The sequence below is a fragment of the Theobroma cacao genome, chromosome 9 (assembly GCF_053813885.1).
Source record: "Theobroma cacao isolate CCN51 chromosome 9, ASM5381388v1, whole genome shotgun sequence".
NCBI lineage: Eukaryota > Viridiplantae > Streptophyta > Magnoliopsida > Malvales > Malvaceae > Theobroma > Theobroma cacao.
Window position 1 is genome coordinate 41774225 of NC_142647.1, and position 21154 is coordinate 41795378.

At 35.1% G+C, this 21154-nt stretch overlaps 3 protein-coding genes across 5 annotated transcripts; 2 read left to right on the forward strand and 1 right to left on the reverse strand.

Annotated features, from left to right (window-relative positions):
• The first annotated feature begins 889 nt into the window (after positions 1-889).
• LOC18589889 (uncharacterized) lies at positions 890-10258 on the forward strand. 2 transcript variants are annotated; one of them, XR_016028459.1, is made up of 12 exons: positions 890-1765; positions 2881-3011; positions 3122-3184; positions 3353-3442; positions 3712-3877; positions 4019-4208; positions 5028-5866; positions 6158-6763; positions 6869-6934; positions 8440-8592; positions 9579-9644; positions 9849-10258. XR_016028459.1 is itself a non-coding variant. In XM_007015064.3 (10 exons), the coding sequence occupies exons 1-10, from the start codon at positions 1193-1195 to the stop codon at positions 7361-7363; spliced, it is 2832 nt and encodes a 943-aa protein (XP_007015126.3). In that variant the 5' UTR covers positions 891-1192; the 3' UTR covers positions 7364-7549. The 2 variants fall into 2 exon arrangements, 1 of the variants encoding a protein (XP_007015126.3); XM_007015064.3 differs by lacking the exons at positions 8440-8592; positions 9579-9644; positions 9849-10258 and adding an exon at positions 7256-7549 and having other exon boundaries at positions 891-1765.
• Positions 10259-11184: 926 nt separating this feature from the next.
• Positions 11185-13244, forward strand: LOC18589891 (Pentatricopeptide repeat (PPR-like) superfamily protein). The gene is made up of 2 exons (XM_088810110.1): positions 11185-11804; positions 11916-13244. The coding sequence occupies exons 1-2, from the start codon at positions 11244-11246 to the stop codon at positions 13068-13070; spliced, it is 1716 nt and encodes a 571-aa protein (XP_088666236.1). The 5' UTR covers positions 11185-11243; the 3' UTR covers positions 13071-13244.
• A 470-nt stretch (positions 13245-13714) lies between these two features.
• AE7 (MIP18 family protein (DUF59)) lies at positions 13715-19202 on the reverse strand. 2 transcript variants are annotated; one of them, XM_088810111.1, is made up of 6 exons: positions 19043-19202; positions 17328-17458; positions 17024-17127; positions 16833-16932; positions 15780-15825; positions 13715-13942 (listed from the first exon to the last, which is right to left on the reverse strand). In XM_088810111.1, the coding sequence occupies exons 2-6, from the start codon at positions 17451-17453 to the stop codon at positions 13725-13727; spliced, it is 594 nt and encodes a 197-aa protein (XP_088666237.1). In that variant the 5' UTR covers positions 17454-17458; positions 19043-19202; the 3' UTR covers positions 13715-13724. The 2 variants fall into 2 exon arrangements, with proteins under 2 accessions (XP_088666237.1, XP_088666238.1); XM_088810112.1 differs by lacking the exon at positions 13715-13942 and adding an exon at positions 15240-15437.
• Positions 19203-21154: the final 1952 nt, after the last annotated feature.

The window sequence follows — 21154 nt, forward strand, 5'->3', positions numbered from 1 at the left end:
CAGTAAATCCAAGGCCATAATAACTCCTCTAGACCCCACTTTTTGGCACCCTCTCCAATTGTGGCCATTGATGAATGAATGATTTTAGATTCCTCCAATTGAATCAAGTTGAAAATTTTGGGTATTCACTACATGGTATGTGCCACAAGGGCTCACATCTACCAAAAGGTCATTGATCATATGTGGACCATGTATGGATGATGACAGATCTCAGACCCATCACCATGTCTTTCTGAGATGAACTCTTTTAAAAGGATTGCCTCTAAGGAAATATGACGTTAGAAAAAAAAAAAAAAAACCCCCTTAATCAGCCCAACTTGTAATGTGTCTCTTTCATTTACAAATAACCATAGAAAACTAGTAACATCATTACCTCAGCTGACACATAGTCAAATGCATCCTATAAATTTGTAAATGAAAAGATACAAGTATTCTACTGAAAAACATTCACGATTATATGCTTGGAATCAAGTAACCAATGACCCTTACCGGCCAATGGACCCCACGATTATTGATCTGAGAGGCTGTTAGTTGTAAAGTCATTTGATCATTTGAGCAGGATGGACTCACCTGAATGCAACATGTACAGTGAATCTATTCCTTGGTATAGAGTTAGTACAGGAAGTTTCAAGAAATGGATCTGCTTTATAAAAGCAGGCAAGGATGTTCCACCACCATCATGTTTACCATACTGGTTAAACTTTAAACACAGCAATTAATTAATACAAGACTGACACAAAGTCGTTATAATTAGGTAAGAAAAAGGATCACTAGCTGCAAACAACACATGCAGAGTAAAAAAGAAGTTAAACAAAACCTACAGATAAACTTGGCTTTGCTGTTGTTTACCACAAGAGAGTTGACAAATAAAGATGCCCAGCAATACGGGTGGTTACAATCTAGGAAATCTGTATATGTAATTATTTCTCTGCTCTTTCATGGACCCCCACCACCTTCCTTCCTGGCTCTCATGGCGATAGAGAGGCCATGAAAGGAGCAGTTGTCCTTCCAAATTTGATGGTTTGTCCTTTTTAAGTACTTCACAATCGCCTTTTCGACTATGGTCCATATGGGGCACCACAAACTGTTAGAACCAACCTAACTTACCCATGACACAATCAGCATATCTTTGTTTGAAGGAGTTCTGTTGTATCCGGCTTCCTCTTCCCTTGTTTCAGGTTCTTCAGCTACCATGTCTATATTCCATTTTATAATTTTCATTTGGGTCCGTCTGTCGATAAGCGACCTTGTCCTTCTTACTTCTGCCTCATGTTGCCCACACTTTGTTCAACAAACAAGTCGACAGTTCGAGCAGAAAACAGATCGGTTCTGGGAGTTTCGAGAGCAATCTAACAGCTGGGTTGAAGTGAAACCTCCTGTTGATCTTGTATCTTGTGTTAATGATAACTGTACTAAAGTGGGCTTGATTGATCAAACAACAAAAGCCAAAGAAGAGGACTTACAAAAAGAAAAAGATCCTTCTAAACAAAAGAAGCATTTAAAAACGAAGGAGGGTGATATAGGAGAAATAGAGGAGAACTGTTGGACAGTTTTGCCTCAAAGAAAAAGAATTTCTTTGACTAAAATGTCAGAAACATCCATTTGGGTCACAGGTGAAAGTGGGTCTATCTATGAGAGGTTCTGGAATGGAGTTCAGTGGGTGATAGCACCACATGACTTGCAGATGTCAGCAGGTCGTGCAATCTCTGTTTTGATAGTTAACCAGACAATTCTTGCTATCTCAGAAGAAGGAAATCTATATCAGGTACCAATAAGCACCAGTTGCTTCAAATTTACATTTGATGAAACATTATGAACTATGCAGGATCATATAGTCAAACTTCATCACAACATATTACAATATTTCTATGCAAGTATAGAAACAACACTAGAATCAAACATCCTACTCAATTTTTTCTCCCCTTCCCTTCAATTTTGTTTTATTAGTTGCCTACTTATCCTAAAGTCTGGTGGGAGAAAGATTGCAATTTGGATGAGATGAATTTCTTCTCATGGTAAGTGAACAAAGTGATTTCAACTAAACAATATTTAAATTATTTTTCCCCTTGTATAAGTGCCTCTTATTAGAAAGTTTCTTCAATTTTCTGATGAGTACTTTAAGGCTAGTTATACAGGCACAAGATTAGAGTAAGGAGTCATGTTAGATGAGAGTTGCACCATAGAGCAGAAATAAAGCATGCACATACAACCACTGTGATCATCATGCATAAAAAGAACACCGTGTAGTCTAATGTCAATTCTCCTGAAACCAAGGCCTGTAGGAAATGAATCCAGCAGTGTTTTGCAAATACATATAATATGAATGGAGGATCTCAGGCACCAGTGCTATCAGAATAGACTCCAATCTACCTAACAGGAAATAAAGCCAACACCTAGGCAAAGCACTTACTTTTACAGGGTGATTGGACAGACACAGGGGGAGTAGAAGAGAGTAGAGTGAAAAGGAGCAAAAGGTTTACTCTAAACCGTTTGAAGGTGAACCAATGTACTAAACCCTGAAAAACTCACTTCTTAAAATCCCTCAAATCAAATGATTTTAGAGAAAAATAGTCCACTTTGATGATCTCAGCTTGTTATCCCCTTTTTAGCCTACAAATTTTATTTCAACAATGATTCTAATTCGGGTTACTGTTGTAACTGAGCATAATCTTGCTAGTTATGACTCTCATTCCAAATAAGGCAGAAGTGCTATCATAGTCTACTTCAAAATTTAAACTAAAACCCCATTTTCAACATTTTGAATCCATACCCACAATGAGATAGCATACAGCAGCATCCAAAAGGGACTTACTTAGATTGTGACCACAAGGGTTCCTTTGCTGCTATTATTGGCTGATTTATCCTCTTTCTTTTTTTCAGATGCAACTCGGTGACAGCTCACAGCCAATTTGGGTGGAGTTCAAACCTGCATTCAATCAAAGTACAAATAAAGAAGCAGAACAGAGTTCAGTAGTTCAAATAAAGTCTGGTACTGTTACAAATGATGGGCTGTAAGTACATTAATTCAATTTCAAGGTTTTTTTGCTTCAGGGAATAATACATAATGGAGGATCGTTGTGTCTCTACCAATAATTCCTTTATTTTTCTGAACTCAATGCAGGAGAGTTTATTTCTGCACAAAGAATGGCTTGTTGCTGGAACTGAGTGAGGTTGAGCCTCTAAGGTAGAACTTTTTTCTTTCAAAATCTAAATGCAAGTAGAGCCCTTCATTTGTTACTGCCATTGATGCCTCAAGTTTCATACTCATATGCCAGTCTCTATAGATGAGATGTTGATTTCAATAGGAGACTCTAATATTCAATTGGGAATATGTGCTGTAAACATAGAACAGGTGGGAGAATCATGGCCGACCACCAGGAGCAGATGTTGCAGCAATAGCTGATGCGGTGACTGTTAGAACAGAAGTAGTATATACAATAAGGTGCTCTCTCTCTCTCTCCATAAGTACAATAAGGTGTTCTTTTTTGACCAATACACAACTCAGAGTTAGCTAGCTGAAAAGTATTATCAAATAAGAAATCAATGCACAACAAAAATAAAGTAGTCACCGAAACAAGCTCCTAACATCTGACGGAAAGAGTTATGTGTGAGTGTCGTGATGTTTATGTATGCTGTCATCAGAGTATAAGTTATAATCTGCCCTTCATTTTAAAATTACCAAAGTGAGCTAAACATGAAATGGTGCAACAGCTCTACAGGTGATCTCTATGAATATGATAAGAGCTCGAGGCCATCATGGAAGAAACATCTACACAGTGAAGAAACAGCAGAGGATGGTTCTCTGATACCATTAAAGGGGTGTACCATACATGGCTTTAGTGGAGATCACTCTGTGTCCTTGTTTCTGCTAACACAGGTACTCTGCATAAACAATTTATGCTCTCACATATCACCAATACTTACAAACTAATTACACATTAGAGCACCCCAAAAATGTGTACTTGTCCTATTATCCTACACTTGATGTCATGTCTTACAAAATTCCTTAAATATACAGGGGGGTATGTTGGTAGAGAGACGACTGCATCAAAGGAAATGGAAATGGATAAGCCACGGAAGTCCAGAAGCCCATCACCTCACATCTATTACTCCCCCACTGGAAGATGAGCCAAAAGAGAGGTTCTTGCCATTGTTTCTCACTACATCCACTGGATTGGTTTTTGAGTATCGAATACAGAAACATTCAGGTAAGTCAAGTAGTGTTGTAAAGCAACCAATAACTCTTCTCTTCGGTTTTCTTTTTCCTCATTCTGAATTACATCAGAGTATTTTTCTTGCTTTGATTATGATCAAGAAACAAGTTAAAATATGTGGACATGAGACAAACTGATATAGTCCATCAAAAAAAGTAGAAAAGACATAACAAGATTTAGAACGCCACAACTAAATGTAACTGCAAAATGTAGAAACCAATAATATGAGATGCTTCCACATCGATCTATACATATGCCAAAATTCAAGTATTGTCTTAGTCACTTCCTATATATTAGAGCAATCACCTATTGAAATAAAGATGAAGAAGCATGAAAAGGACTAAGAAAAACACATCTCAAGGGGCCATGACAGCAGATAATTTAGCAAGTCAAAATGAGTGAGCAGATGATAAAGCAATCAGAATTAAGTTCAGCAGTAAAAGAAATTTCAAAAAAATAAACGCAACTTCCAATTCAGTGAGTTTAATTGAACAATGAAGATGACTCAAATCTCAGCCACAAAAAACCTTTTACCTACAATAGAAGGCTCTAAGTTCCTAGAACTAAATTCACTTGCAAAAACTCTAAAAGGCAATCGTGGAGAACAAATGAGGTTGTCCTTTCTTATGTACCAGTAATTCTGGAAATCCAAGGCTTTTATTGTATGAGACCTCCAAGCAAGGTAGGATAAATGCATGAAATTTAATGTAGTCTTACAATAATGATGCATCTGCATGACCTGCTATTTACAATTTTCAAGTAAATCTAGCGACAATACTACATTTTTGATGTAACGTTTGTATGTGAAGACAGGTACAGCTCAAGAGAACCAAATTTCAGAAGCATGGCTAAATCATATGCATCCACCAAACACAAAAGTTGCAAGAGGTATTGCTGGACTAAAATTTCAACTTGGCAGGACAATATTTGCACTGGATGATGGTAGACTTGCAGAGTTACATATACCTGGCCTAGGTGGTGAAAATTCAGGACCGACGCATCAATTTAACATGCGAAAGAAATCATCATCTAAGTATGTTTGGTCAATATTGGATGCCCCTGAGACAGAAGGATGGAATGCAGAGTATTGTACAGAAGAACGTGGACCTATGAATTGCATAGCAGGTATAAAAGATGAACCAAATGATTCAGGAACTACAAGATTACTGACAAGGAGGAGAAAGGGTAACAAAGCACAACAGGAGTACTTATCTCTACGCACATCCAGGAGTAGATTAGTGAAAACATCAGAAGAAAATAATTTCCCAGACAACTGGATCAACTCAAACTTCCGATTAAGGGTGATGTACGGAGGCATATCATTCTTTGTAATAACAGATGGTGGTTTAACCTTCGAATATCTTTATACTGAAAGTGTATGGCTCTGGTTAAGACATGATCATTCAACACCTATGAGAGGAGCCCTAGGAAACTACAATGGAAGTTTATTTTTTGTTGACATGTATGGAACCTTGCTTATCAGAGAAAGAAGCAACAATGAGCTAACATGGATAAATTGCACTGCAATGAGGAAGGGAAGGCAAGTTATTGGGGGCCCTCCTTGGGATGGTATGCCAGGTAAAAATATGAAAGTCACAGCAGAAGATGCACTGTTCTTTGTGAGCAAAAGCGGAAGGCTGCTGCAGTTCACAGTAAGTTAAAATGAGTAAGGCAAACAGATTAGTTACATCATGATTTGTTTTGTTTATTTTTTTCTCCTGGAAAAAAAAAGAAAATAAAAGAGCAAAAGGGCAGGGTAACAACAATGCTACTTTCAGTTGTCAGGGGCAACTGAGAAATGCTAGTTATCTATCAAAGTGTAAAATGTAAAATTTAACACTCCAAACATAGTTCCAGTATCTAGACTTCAAAAACTAGAGATGCTGATTCTTTGTACTGTTCCCAAAGTGTTGCACTAACCAACATCCTTAACTATCATGTAGGTTGCCCTGAGGCAGTTCAAATGGAAAGATTGCGGAAACCCTCCAGAAACCAAACTTGCATGCATAATAGATCAAGAAATATTCAGGGAAAATATAGTGTTTGTTGTTGGAAGAAATGGCCGGCTCTACCAGTATAACAAAGTGACTGAGTTGTGGCATGAGCATGACCAATCTCAGCATTTGGTTCTGTCCAGGTTGCCAGGAACTGCTATGAGGCCATCATTGTTGTCACTAACAGGCTCACTTTTCATGCTTTCAGAAGATGGTGGACTAGTTGAATATCACTGGAATGCATGGGATGGTTGGAACTGGGTGGAACACGGCACTCCATGCAAAGATGTTACCTTGGTTGGTCCACCCGGCCCATGTTTCGAAGGCAATCAACTGTTTTTGATTGGTTCAGACGGAAACTTATACCTAAGGTACATGGACCAATTGACATGGAGATGGAAAAACTGTGGCTTCCCACGTAATGGAGACAAAGATCAAACAGAAACGGGAGCCCATGATGCACAGCAAGAAGTTTGTATCGATAACGATATCACAGCTAGTTTAGGTAACAATATGGAGAATCCAAATGATCCCCACAGAAACTGTGACCCCAAGGTTTGTATCCAGCTATCCACACACCAACTTACTAGTTATTCCTACAAGTCTACAGCAAATAGTGATAAACCAAACTGATTTATAAAATCTGTACAAATCATACAGGTTGCTGCTACAAGACCAATTCCATTCTCTGAAGATACAGTTATCTTTGAGCTAAAAGATGGCAGAGTAAGCAATCAAAACCACATTCCATCCTTGTTTCTAATTTTCAACATCTTATTAATTATCCCAAGTAACCAAAAACATAGTCACACAAAGTATATCATAATCACAAACTCCATAAACATTTCATTCAGACAAAAATGCAATCCAACTCAAGTAAAGTTGCTTCTATCATTTGCTTCAAGTTTCCCAAAAAAACAAAAAGAATCTGTGGGTTTTCATTGCCAACGTGTAACTTACTTTCATGACGGAAAAAGTATTAAGGAAAACCTTAGTAAAGAAATAAATAAAGAGTAATAAGCTAATGGAAATTATGAAATGGTGCAGTTGGCGGAAATTCAAAATGTTGAAGACACGCAATGGGTTTGGGTACGGATCATCGGCACTCCAACAAGCTTATGCACAGCAAGTTATTGGACTGCTTTGGCAGCATGAAAATTTATACCCGCAAAAATATTTGAGCTTTTTCTTCTTTCTTTTTTATTCTTACGATTATTACGTGGCAGCACAGATTAGAACTTGGGAATAAATTTGAATGTATATTAAAAAATGCACAAAACTACAAAAATTTACACATATAGACAAATCGTAATTTTAGAATTTTACCTTTTCGGATGCAAATCTTTTTTTTCGATTTTGTGTTTATTTTCTGTCTCTATTCCAAAATCGTATCATCTACTCCAATTATTGAAATCAATGTTCTATCATAATTATAAATATCATAAAATATATTATGATATTAATAAAAAAGGATATATTTAATTAAATATTAAAAATAAAATATATCATGTCAGTACAATTATATCATAACATATATATATATATATATAATTATTTTATATGTATAAATATATTTTTTTCATAACTTATCTAATGAATACTCAAAATTAAACAAAAAAAAAAAAAAAGAAACGAAGAGCAGGAAAAAAAAATCAGAAACCAAGAAAAACCGTCGAGTGTGCCTCCATTTCTTTGTGGATTGAAAGTAGAAGATTGAAGGTAAGGAAGTTTGGTTGATTGGTGCGATCTGATAAAACATTCTTGCTTCCGACAGATTTTAGTTTCAAGTCCCTCAGTTTTCTTTTCTTTTCTTTCCTTCCCCTTTCCTCTGTCTTTTTAATCTCTTTCACGGTTTCTTCCCTTTGAGCATTTTGATTCAGATTTTGAAAGTTCGGTTCCGTGTTTCTCTTCTCTTCGCTTCTTGGATTCAAGGGATAGATGTGTAACTTCTTCGATTCTGCTCTATTTCTCTCTCTCTCTGAATCCTTTTTTTGGGATTTTTACAATGATAGAAGCTTCTAATTTAACGTCTTCAATGGAATCATATTATCTTTTTTTTAAAAAAAAAAATTACGATTTTTCTTTGCGTTCATTCTTACTTATTTTCTTCTTTTAAAACTTTAAAAGCCAAAAAGTGTCATCGTTTTCAGGCCTGTTGTTCCTTCTTCTTTTTTTTCTTGTTTGTCTGCAAAATCCGTTAACCGAACATCAATGGTGGTTTCTGGAGATAGTACCAGTAGTGGGCTAAAAACGACGACGTTTTGGGGGTGGTTGTTGGTGGGAATCGGATCCGTCGTCTTGCCTGGATTTCTCTTCACTGCTATGATCTCGAAGCTTCTTCCGCCGTCAAATAATCATATTTTTGCAGCCATCCAAAACGACAGGTAATATTAATATGTCATTTTTATCTTCTTTAATTTTCCGGATATTTATGTTAAGGTTGCAAGGAGTTAAAGGTTGTGTTTGGATAATAGAGAATGAGAGGTTAATATGAAAATAATGAACTGGAAGAATTTTTTTTTTCTTTCGTTTTTTTTTTTTTTTTGAAGTTCACTTTGTTATTATTAATTTTTAAATTTTTAGAAGTAAAAAGTAATAAGCTTCCTTCAGAATGTGAAACTAAATATTACTAAGTTATTTTGAAAAGGATTTTATTTTTGTGTAAAAAATTATGCTTGATAATACGTTAGTAGTACATTTTAATCAACTTAGGTTATTTTTAAATTGATGGAAGGTAAATAAGAAAAAAAATAAAAATATTGCAAATAAAAGTAACAAATCAAAAGGAATTTTTTCTGTTTATAATTTGCTAGCTTGTAGTATAATCTGATACATGTTTGAACAGAGAAGTATGGAGATCAATTATGTTGGTGTCATTTTCCCTGGCTTATAGTTTCTTATTTTGTTTATCCTTTCCATTTCAATGACTTTGGCTATGTTGGCATGCTTTTATCTGCACCTCATACTATACACTTTGGTTTGCTTCCCAGTTTGCTGATGTTTGGCTGTTGCCTGCGCTTTAATATTTGATGTCTGGGCTATACTGGCTATGCATGATGCATGACATTCTTATCTTCTGTTGGTAAATGTATAGTTGGATATTCTTCTAGCCTTTAAAATATGGCAAAGCAGATGCATATTTGTTCATATCTGCCTTATGTAAAGGGGAAATGAAAAACTGGGGATGTGACGGAAAAGAGAATGGCTCGTAAGGGAAAACACTCTGTGATTAGTGTTCCTTGGAGTTCAACTTCTCCTTTTACATGAATTTTATGGCTTGTATGAAGGACCATGGTGGATGCATTTTTCAACTTGACAGATATCTTTCTAACGTGTTGATGATTGATCAAATTAGTATTCCTTGAAGCAGCCAGACAAGAAATCACCGTCAAGATCATTTGGGATAGTTTGCTTTTATGATATGAGTGTTTCGGAGGTAGTGGTGTAGTTCTATTACCTGTTTACCAAGGCAAAACGAATTTACCTTGTGCTTGGCCGCTACTTGAAACATGTTACAAAAAATTTTTCTTTGCAGAAATTTAAGATTCGCAGATTTATTATTATTACTATTAATAAGGTTAAAATTTGAAGTCCCTATATATTTTCCTTGATTTTTGCTTTGCTTTGCTTTGTTTAACAGGTATTACTGCTACTTGGTGCCCTTGACACTTCCAGTTCTTGTGGTTGCTGTATATTTCCATTGGCTTAGCATGAAATTATTTAAGCATGCATGACATCTGTGGCAACCACCAATGAGAGGAAGACTGAGGTAGTTTGCTCCATAACGGCGACTCTGGACATATGAGTGATAGAGAGTGTTTTTGTTCTTCTTGTTGTTGTTTTCTTGTGTGTAAATAGGAAGTTAGCAGGTAGTAGAGCTAAATTAGATGGAACATATTAGAGACTCTTATAATAATTCTGTCTTTGCTGTTTGATATGTAAGTCTCATTTGTAGTCACAATGCAATGAGAAGCTTTCATTTGTTTGCTTCAACTGCTTATATATTAAATCCAATGCTCCAAAAAGAGTGATCTTCAGTCCTTTCCTCTAGTTTATTCCCCATTGGATAGAGTTTCCCCAATTTCTTTTCATTACTCTACTTGTTTCTGATCCTTTTATATGTCCCCAGCTCAAAATAGCTATATTGAAGATTCCATGCCTATGAGGTCCAAAAATTCAATAGATTGTAATTATTTGAACTGATGGTGAAAAGTATGGAATGAGAAATTTAGTCTTCTCTCTTGTCATTAGTACCTGGAAAGCATTCCCTTTTGTCTTGACCTTCCCCCTCTTTTTTTTTTTTTTTTTTTTTCTGCATTGAAAAGATTTGCTGGACTGAATTACTCCTTTTACCTTTTGAAAGATGCACCACCCTTTGTAATCAGTGATGATTGATTATGAAATAATCTCACCACTGTAGTACTGTCCACTCTTTCCAGTTTCACCCACCCTTCTTGTCTCCATCAACCACCATCAAAAGCTTGACATGTTTCTTTTCCTTGCCTTTTTTTTTTTTTTTGTGGTAATATGCTGTCATTCATTGTTTTTAGTCAAGCTATTACCCCCACCAATGAAAAAGTACAAATCCATGCACATCTCTTTAATTAATCTTCTTCCTATTTTGCAGAAAAGATGGGCCAATTTGACATTAAAGTCATATAAGCGAGAAAATACTTCTTTCCTTCATTTGGCTCTAAACTTTCTTTTTTTCATTTCACTGTTCTTTTCTTTCCCTTTCTCAGGCCACAGAATATGTTGTTTGTTTCTGTCCCTCTCAGCAAACTCTCTCTCTCTCCAAAATTGGCACTGCCATTCTAGTTGCTGCAAATAGAACACGTGTCAGAAGGCAACCCTTTATCATTTTCACAAAAAGATAGATTTCAATTCCATTTGTCACTTTTTTATTGGCTGATGTGCTACATGCAGACATGGCAAAATCCAATCCATAAAAAGGTAAGCTATTTATGTAGCTCCACAAGTACTTTACCTGTGTTCCAACAGTTTACAGCTCCATAACCTTATCCCCCCACCCAAAATGGCCATTTCCAGTTCTCCAGACTGGTCCTTGGCTTCAACTGATTCCTACACATCGAAAACCAGAAAATTTGGTCTCTTTTCATCATGCAAAACCCTTCACTTTGTCTCCTTCCCCACCTCCAACCTTCCATTATTCCACATCTACTCCTCAGGCTGTCCATCTCCTATCCTAGAGGATGCATCAACCAATGTGCCCAGCACCAAATTGGAACTTAAATTCCAAGGTTCTCAACAGTTCTCTCTTCCGGATTTGGATAACTTAAATAGTTTTTTGTGTGGGTTATTGCAAGATACTCAAAATGAACGACTAGCATATGATTACTATGAGAAAGCAAAACGAAGGCCAGGGTTCATACCAGAAAAACCAATGTTACAGCTTCTAATCAGGTACTTGGTCCAATCCAAGAAATGGGATTTAGTTATGTCTCTTTCAGAGGATTTTAAGCATTACCATGTCTTGCCTGATAGTTATACTTGTTCAAGATTAATTAATGCGTGTATTAGAGCTAGAAAATTCAAGGTTGTGGGGACTTTGCTTCAAGTGTTTAAATCAGATAAGGTAGTTGCTCTCATTGCATTTAATTCAGCGATGGCAGGTTATAATAAGTTGCACATGTTTAGAAGCACAATTGCTGTATATGAAACAATGAAATTCAATGGAATTTTTCAGGATGCGGAATCTTATTGCCAGATAATGGAAGCTTATCAGCACCTTGGTGATATGGACAAAGTTGCAGCATTCTTTGATGAATTTGAAAGTAGGAAGTTAGATTTGACACCAGCTGCACCTCGTGTTTACAGTATCCTATGTGAGTCATTGGGGAAATCAGGTCGAGCTTATGAAGCTCTTGAATATTTCAGAGACATGACAAAGAAAGGAATTCCTGTGAGTTCTTCGGTTTACTCTTCCTTGATACGCTCATTTGCGAGCATTCGGGATTTAACTGTGGTCGAAGAACTATTCAAAGAGGCGGCGGAGAGGAGGATGGTAAGGGATCCAGAAGTGTTTTTGAAACTTGTATTGATGTACATAGATGAAGGGTTGCTAGAAAAAACTTTGGAAATTGTGAGGGTGATGAAGGATGCCAACATAAAGGTTTCTGATTGTATTTTTTGTACAATAGTCAATGGCTTCTCCAAAAGGAGAGGGTATCAATCCGCTATTGTAGTTTATGAGGAGCTACTTTCTCAAGGCTGCAAACCAGGTCAAGTAACTTATGCGTCTATCATAAATGCCTACTGCCGTAGTGGTCTCAACTCGAAAGCTGAAACGGTATTTTCAGAGATGGAGGAGAAGGGGTTTGATAAATGTGTTGTGGCATATTCGAGCATGATAGCAATGTATGGGAAAACAGGGAGGATAAGAGATGCAATGAAGCTTGTGGCTAAAATGAAACACAAAGGGTGTCAGCCCAATGTATGGATTTATAATTCTTTGATGGACATGCATGGGAGAGTGAAGAACTTGAGACAGGTGGAGAAGCTTTGGAAGGAAATGAAGCGGAGAAAGACGGCACCAGATAAAGTTAGCTACACTACTATCATCAGCGCTTACAGTCGAGCAAGGGAATATGAGATGTGCCTTAAATGCTACCAGGAGTTTAGACTGAACGGGGGTTTGATTGATAAGGCTATGGCTGGCATCATGGTTGGTGTTTTCTCTAAAACAAGTCGGATTGATGAGTTGGTGAAGCTTCTGCAGGACATGAAAGCTGAAGGAACTCAGTTAGATGGAAGGCTATATCATTCAGCTATGAATGCCTTGAGGGATGCTGGGTTGGAAACACAGGCTAAATGGTTGCAAAAGAATTTTGATGCTAAGTAGATTACATGCTGTGTGGTGCTCACAAGAATGGCACTTCACCCTCCCAAATGTTGAAATCTGGGGTATATCGTATATAAAACATATATTGAAGATCTAACCTGTATTGCTTCCAGCTTTTCAAACCCAAAACGCTTTGTTATCATTAATTGTGATTATTTAATTTTCAAGCTACATTCATTAAGAAAACTCGGTGGAGGGATCTTTACCGTAACATGTGTTAAGACTCTAGAGAGATCTTCAATCATCAAGACAAACGATACGTTTTTCTTTTTTCTTATTATTATTTTCACTTGTTAACAATGATACTGAATTAAAATTCAACGTTTTAGTTAAATGAAATGCTTACAATTAATTTAGGACTTTATATCCTAGTCATAGTCCCAACAAAGTTCTTTCCCATGTACTAAGCTGCCCCTAATGTTAAATGTATTTTAATTTAAGATCAAGTTTACATGGAACTTGCCATGATTATGCTAATTTGTCAAACACAAAAGAAAGTTTCAGGATATCTTAATTTGCCAACAAAATCGCACGCTGGGTTTCTGTAATTTCCGTTGTCAATGGTTGGCAAGAACCTTGCCATTCATCCAACTCTTTGATAAGGCACAAGACTGAAAAACACTATCCCTTTCATCCTCTATCAATCCCTCCAACTCAACTAATGCCCCATTTAACTCTTGAGCTTTTCGTCGTTTCAATCCCAATACTCTTGCCCAAATCTCTTCCAACATCTCTTATGTTATCACTCAATAATGTGACAACATTAATAATTGATTTGGCCGAAATCAGTTCATCCATCTCATTGGTCTTTTTCTTCTTTGCTGAAGTGCGTATTTTCACGTTTTCCAACAGTTGATGCTTAAGGTTGGGCCCTGGACACATTCAAACCATATTCAGCACCATTACCTTCTTCCATTTCCTTTAAGATATCTGCAGAAGATACATACATGCAGCAATTTGTGCATTTTTTCCTGCTGTTCCATCTTTACCATAAATTCGATTGAACTCATTATAGAAAGAAAAAACTCCTTATTCTGAACTAGACAGCATTATTATGAACTGGACAACATAATAAATATTTAATATATAAACAAAATTGTAATATTAATATTAATTATTAACATCAAATAAAAAGTTATTCTTTCTACAATGAGTCACAAGGGATACTGCTCAGTTCATAATAAAAAGTTTTTCTTTCTATAATGAGTTCAACAGGATTTAAGCTAAATACCCAGTAACAAGAAAAAATGTATAATTTATTGCAGATATCCTCAAGGAAATAGAAAAAGATAACAACAGGACAAATGAAGGTGAAGCTAAATATGGTTTGGATGACATGGATGTCCCTAGCACCCAATCTCAAGCATCAACCATTCGAAAATGTGAAAATAATTCAACAAAGAAGAAGAAAAAGACCACTGAGATAAGTGAAACCAAATTCTGCCGAATCAATTTTTAATGTTGTCATGTTATTGGCTGATAACATAAGAGAAGCTGGCAGGGATTTGAGTAGGAGTATAGAGACTGAAATGATAATCCAACAAAAGATTCAAAAGTTAGATGGGACATTAGATGAGACTGAGAAATTGGTTTTTATTTTTATTTTTATTTTTATTTTTTTGGTCTTCTCACTCAAAATGCAGCTACATGATGACAATCCAAGCAACAATCATCAATAGAGAACGAAGTCAATGATGCAAGAGGGAAATGAGGAAAAATGGGAACCCTAACAAGATAGCATAAATTTGAGAAAAAATAGAAAGTCCCACGCATTTGTATTTAGACAAAAACATTATTAAATTATAATAAAAGATATTTCTGTCTTTTATCATTTATTCCTTTGTAATTCCAGAGTTATTCTTGCTAACCGAACATTGGAATAATGTAAGAATGACAATTTCATTCCATGAACCATACTACATAATAATTCTTCTATTCTATTCCTACCTCATTCTATCCTCAAAGAATGATTATTCCATTCTCCATCTACTCCATTTCACTAAACAAATGTGATCTTAAGGAATAGGGAATCTCATGGAATAGCCATTCTTTAGTGCAAAAATGAACCAAACACTAGAATAAACATCTCATCGGGAATGGTGCTAGAATGGCCTGACCATTCCAGTGAACCAAACGTGATGTAAAAGCAACCAAGTGAGACAAGTAAAATAAAGATAAAAGGAATTATATAAAGGTGACAAAGAAACCAAGTGGCCTTTATAAAACACACAAAATTTCTCCCACTCCATTTAGTAATATGATACATTCAACCATACGATGGAGCCAGACATTCATCAACCATATCCAAAAGGTTTGGGTTTTCTAGTGCTGCCGCAACTCGTTCTTTATCATTCAGTTGTTTATTAACTGCATTTAGTTAAGAAGAAAAGAGATATGAGATAATTCTTTAACTGCTACACTACACACACAAGCTTTGTATTTACCATACTTGACTCCAATTCCTATCATAATCTTTATTCAGCTTAGGTAGTAGTTAGTTAGTAGTTATTAACTATCAAGAGAAGAAACATTTCCCACCAAGAAAGGAAAATAATATTAGGAGAAATTAAATCCATTATCAACCTAGACCAAAATATGAAGGCTGTACCACACTTCTTTAAAGTTAATATAAAAATCTCTCCCCTTCCACAACTAATTTTTGGAAACAAAGCTGGCATTGACCACCAGAGAGAAAGAGAGAGAGTATACCTGCAGCTTCAGTTGCATGAGTTCCTGGTGCAACCCTTATATCCATCTAAACACAATGAAAAACAATCATTAGCATGGGGAAGGTAGCGGAGAGTAAGAGATTGAAAAAGAGGGCAACAATTTGCAAAGTGTATCTGCAGAATATGAACCATGTATAGTTTATGTGATCAACAGAATGCCAAACATAACATATAGGAATCAATGACTCCAAATAATTTGATCAGATCCTTAACAAACGTTGCAGACCGAAAGAGTTCTGTGAAAGAAATTTTGCTATAGAAACCTAAAAAGAACTTATCATTAATTGGTTTATTGACCGCTCATCTTATCTGAACTATTAACTATCAGTTGACAGATGGGGCTTGAAATGATAAAATCCAGCATATGGGTTTGAAAATCCTCATATCCTCATGTGGACAGTATATAACTAGAATGAGTGAAGGGCTTCAAAAGTCAAACTATAGCTGCATTAGCAATAGATGACATTAGAGGTACCTACTCAATTTACAAGAACAAACTTCAGACACAATTTAGTCAAGCATCAAAGTTCAAGCAGCAAATTTGAAAGAATTTATATGCTACAAAGAATCACAATGGAAATTTAGTTATCAGTGGAATTTCTTAAGCAAAACAAGTAGCTCAGATCAGCATAGCATCTACAGAGGTCTCAGACTGCAGTTATAAAGATGAAAGAAATGAGAAAGAAACTTGCAGATTGTAAGTCATATGCAAAAAAGTAAGATTTCCTTTTTAATTCATGGAACTAATCCAGCAAATTAGGAATCCCCTTTTCTTGTCCCCAATTTTCTACCATCCAATCTCCGAATAAAATGCTTAAGTTCAGAAATACTAAACATTGTTTGAGATCAAGCTCTTACCTATCCATTCCTTATCCAAAGCAAACAGTAAAACAAAGACATCAGCTTTACCTCATTCATATAGCACTAGAAAAATTACATGTTAGCTCAAACAAGCTCCCCCCACCCTGCCCCCACACCCCCCCCCCCCCCCCCCCCCCCCCAAAAAAAAAAAAAAGGTCGGAAAGATAAATACCTTGTAGCGAGAAGGGAGACTCCTCATAAGTTTGACTCTCAAGCAAAGACCAATGACTGTAGCCATACTACAATGTTCAACAGTAGGAGTAAATGTGACCCTGAATAAGAAATAAACCAATAAAAAACCCTTTGATTAAACTGAAAAATGAGCAGGAAGCACATGAATAAGAGACAATTTCATCTTTTTACCTAACATAACTACGCTCATGGTCTACTTCAATGGCATCTTCAGTTATTACTTTAAGCTCTTCTAAAGAGTAGGGATGCTCTGGATCCTTTATATCTCTAATATGATTTAAGAATGTTAAGAAAATCAAATAACCTGGTCCACATAATTTACTGTAAAACTATGGAAAACACTATTCTCAATAGATGCAGATTATTTTTCAAGGTATGTTAATTTGGATATATAAAAACAATACAAAAAAGTAAAGTTACAATAACTTGCATAATGAAAAGAAATTAATAATAAGAAGAAGAGCAAAAAGAGGATATCAAAAATTTCTTGCTGGTCAATAGGTTCCACCGCGTATTCATCAGGTAGAGTTGCTAAGTTACGAAGCCGCCGCTCTTTCTTCTCGTACACAACAGGATTTGCATTTATCAAACCGGATACCATAATTACTAAATTCAATTAACAAAATATAATCATGTCAATAAATCAATTCATCTTTATTTATACACAGAATTAAAAGGAAGAAGAAAAAGAAGACATATTCATATATATGCAATAGAGAAAATAGAGAGAGAATTATGCACTAAGTTTTTATCCTCTATTTTCCCAGTAACCAAACAAATAACATTAGATAGAAAGAGGGGACATGCATCCAGAGAAAGAAATCAGAAATAAATTCCCAAGAAAAAGAAAAAAAATAGCCCTCTATTTCATCTTCCAAAACTGCTATAAATATCTACAATGTCAAGATCAACATACCATACCTAAACTCAAAGAATTCACAGAAACCAAATCTCACGTCTCTCATGCCTGCCTAAATGATATGAATCAACCCGACTTCCAGAAAATTCCCAAAGAAAAGAAAAGCCGGAAAACACAATATGATGCATCCTACTTTCTCTACAAATTATCCGTACAACCCTAAATGATGGAGAGCCATTCCATAAACACCCACCATATCCAAACCTAACAAGTGGATTTTGTCTCAGGTTAACAAACCAAACCCATGGCAAGAGACCTACATATATTGCATCCAAAAGAGACCCACAGACATAGCTAAATTTGCATACTTCCCAACTCATAGTAACATGTCAAAAACACAAAAAATGAAATAAAGAAATCAATCTATGTGCATCATAAACCCAAAAGCAAATAATTTCAGCAATTAAAGAAAAAAAAATTCAAAATCTCTGCAACCATGAATCCAAAAAAAGAAGGCAAGTGGCAAACAAAAGAAAACCTAAAGGGCCACAGACACAAACCCTAATAGGACCACAAACAGCAACTACCAACTAAAAATCCAAAAAAGTTAACAGCAATTCTTGGACTAAACTATGCAGACTCCTTCAAGACTCTCTCTCTCTACAACTTGTGCGAATTTTTTTACCACTCTAAACTATTCTATCTCTCCATCTTTATTCTTGTTGCTTTCTCCCATACTTGGATTTCTCTGTCTCACTCTATTCTCCATTGATTCCGGGTTTCTAGGCCTTGAATACTCGGCTTCTCTCTCTATTAGTTTAGGGTAAAGTTTAGGAATTAGACACATATGGAGCTAAATTCTAAATTACTCATAATATTCTGGATGCATCACCCCCATTTTTTTTTTCTTTGGCAATAGGAAAGTTGGATTTCTTGTCATGGCTTTTCTAAGTCCAATATGGATGATGGTAATCAATTTTTTTGTCTCCTTAGGATATTTCTGCCTCTCTGTCTCTCTATATTCAAACATTCAACACCAAATTCTATTAAAAGCAAAACTTTGAATGGGCTATCAACAAAACCTAATATGGTTTCAACCAAATTCGACATTAATATTTCATGATTCATGCAATCTTCCATTTGCAATTCATTTTCTATTCTATCTTGACTGTACACAATAAATCATTCACTCAATTCCATTTTTTTTGTTCTTGACCTCACCAAATCCAGTGAACAAACCAAGAAAAATTGAGATACCCAGAAACTGAAACAACAGGAAAAAAAAAAGGTCCCATGCCTTCAACACCGGAGATAAGGACAAAGAGACTCACCGGAGACGAGTAAGTGGACAGCGGAGCGGAGCAACAAACAAGAGAGAGAGGACGGAAGCTCTAAAAATGGGCCTGCCGTAGAGAGAGAAAAAAGGAATGGGCTTGGTATTGTATAAGAAGGTAATTTTTGGATTGGTAGGGGAGTAATTTCGTCAATGCAATGTTACTGATGCCACGTCATAAGCAGCAGCGGTTGATTGCTATGTGAACACAACGAACTCCACGTCTGCTTGATAAACGTCACCTCAATGTCTTAAAAGGAAGAAAATTTAACAAAATTAATGATTAGATTGGTATTAATAAATCTTAATTATAGTAAAGAGATTAAAGCAAACAATTTAACAAAAAAGTTGGACAATAGAATTTTAAGTTGAAGTTTTAATATTGCCTTTGTTTAAAAGAAATTCAATATAGGACCAATAATTATATAACTTTTGCCACAAAAAGGGCCCAATCATTCCTTTAGAGGTAAATGCTAATTGGGGCAGATCAGTGTGGACCAACTGTGTCGGGGGGCCTTGCCCAACTGGTTGATATGTCGAAGTCCTTCACAAACAAATCTACAAACAGCAAAAGATACAGACAAGAAGATATTGAGAGAGAAAAGTTAAATATATTTATATAGTAAAGCATGAGAGAGAGTGGGTGTTTGTTTTGGGAGCAACAAGACAAAACAGGAAGGATTATTGATTCATTGTAGAGCCAATTCATCGAACAATTGAGGCTTTCTAGGTGAGTTTTCAAATTTGTTTTCTTGCTTTGTTTATTTAATCAATGCTGTTGGTGTTGGGCCAACTATTCTCATTTTTAATTTCCTTTCACAATTTCTATGTTTTTCATATTTATAAGCAGTGGTCGAGTCAAAATTTCATATTTTAAAAAAATAAAATTAAAAAATTCAATATTTGTAAGAACAAAATTATAATTTTTAAAAAAAAATAAAGAGCAAAATTATAAAATTATAAAATTTGAAAAAAAAAACAAAGAATTATTAAATTTTAAATTTTTTTAGGGCATAAGCCCCTACTAGCCCCGCTCTTTCTACCTTTGTTTACAAGTAAAACTGCATGGTGACTCTCCAAATTTTCTTTTCAATCCTTTCCTCTAAATTCTGATACTCTTTTAATTGTATTGTTAATAACTCCCTTAAATACACCCATATCACCTTTCTAATATCTCTAAATCATCGCTTTGAATAATAATATGTCAATTTACTCTAATTGTCATCATACTTAAAAGTATTTGTTAACTATTTAGAAAATTTTAAACAAATTTTTATGTTTTTATTACGTTTAATTAAATTCTTTCTAACTAACCATTGATTAATTGTTAGTTAAAACATCATTTATTTTCATACCATATAGTGTTTGTCACAGATTTATGTTTTTAATCTAAAAACCATACTTGTTAAATAGAGAAAGGTCTTTTATTTATAAACTCAAAACCGACTTTATCTCTTATTACTATACAATCCGTAACATTTTATATTGAATGATGACATGGTCGCATGTATAGTATTTTCACCTTTTATGTCAAATATCGCATGACATAAAAATAACAAATAACGTTTTGACAAATGACAGTTAGTCTATTATTAATCTTAAAAGTTTATTTGGTTCAAAATAAAAATATAAAAGGTTGATTGAATGTAATATAAAAATAAGAATTTATTTTAATTTTCTTAAACAATGCAAGAACATTTTAAAATGTTATACATTTTTAAGTAAATACATTAAGCATGTTAACCTATTATAATATAAACCAAATTCAATTAATAACATTTAGAGTTACAGTATGAGTTTCCTCTTGCATTTGTTGTGCATTGAGTGATGCCATGACTTTAATTTCCTTAGTCTAACTTCTCCATAATAGCAAATAATAGCGATTAAATGTAATTGGTGAGAATAATAATTATCGCTCGTATTGCATGAGTAACAACCAAAGTTTAGTTTAATGGTTGCCACTTTTGTTTTTCAAAAGGATAAGAAATAAGGTGATAACTCTTATTAAAGGAAAACTGTATGTAGTTTATGTGTATGGATTAAGAATGAATTATTTGTTTTAGTTACTTAACTTTTCGTTTTTTTTTTTATTTTGATTATTGAATTTTGA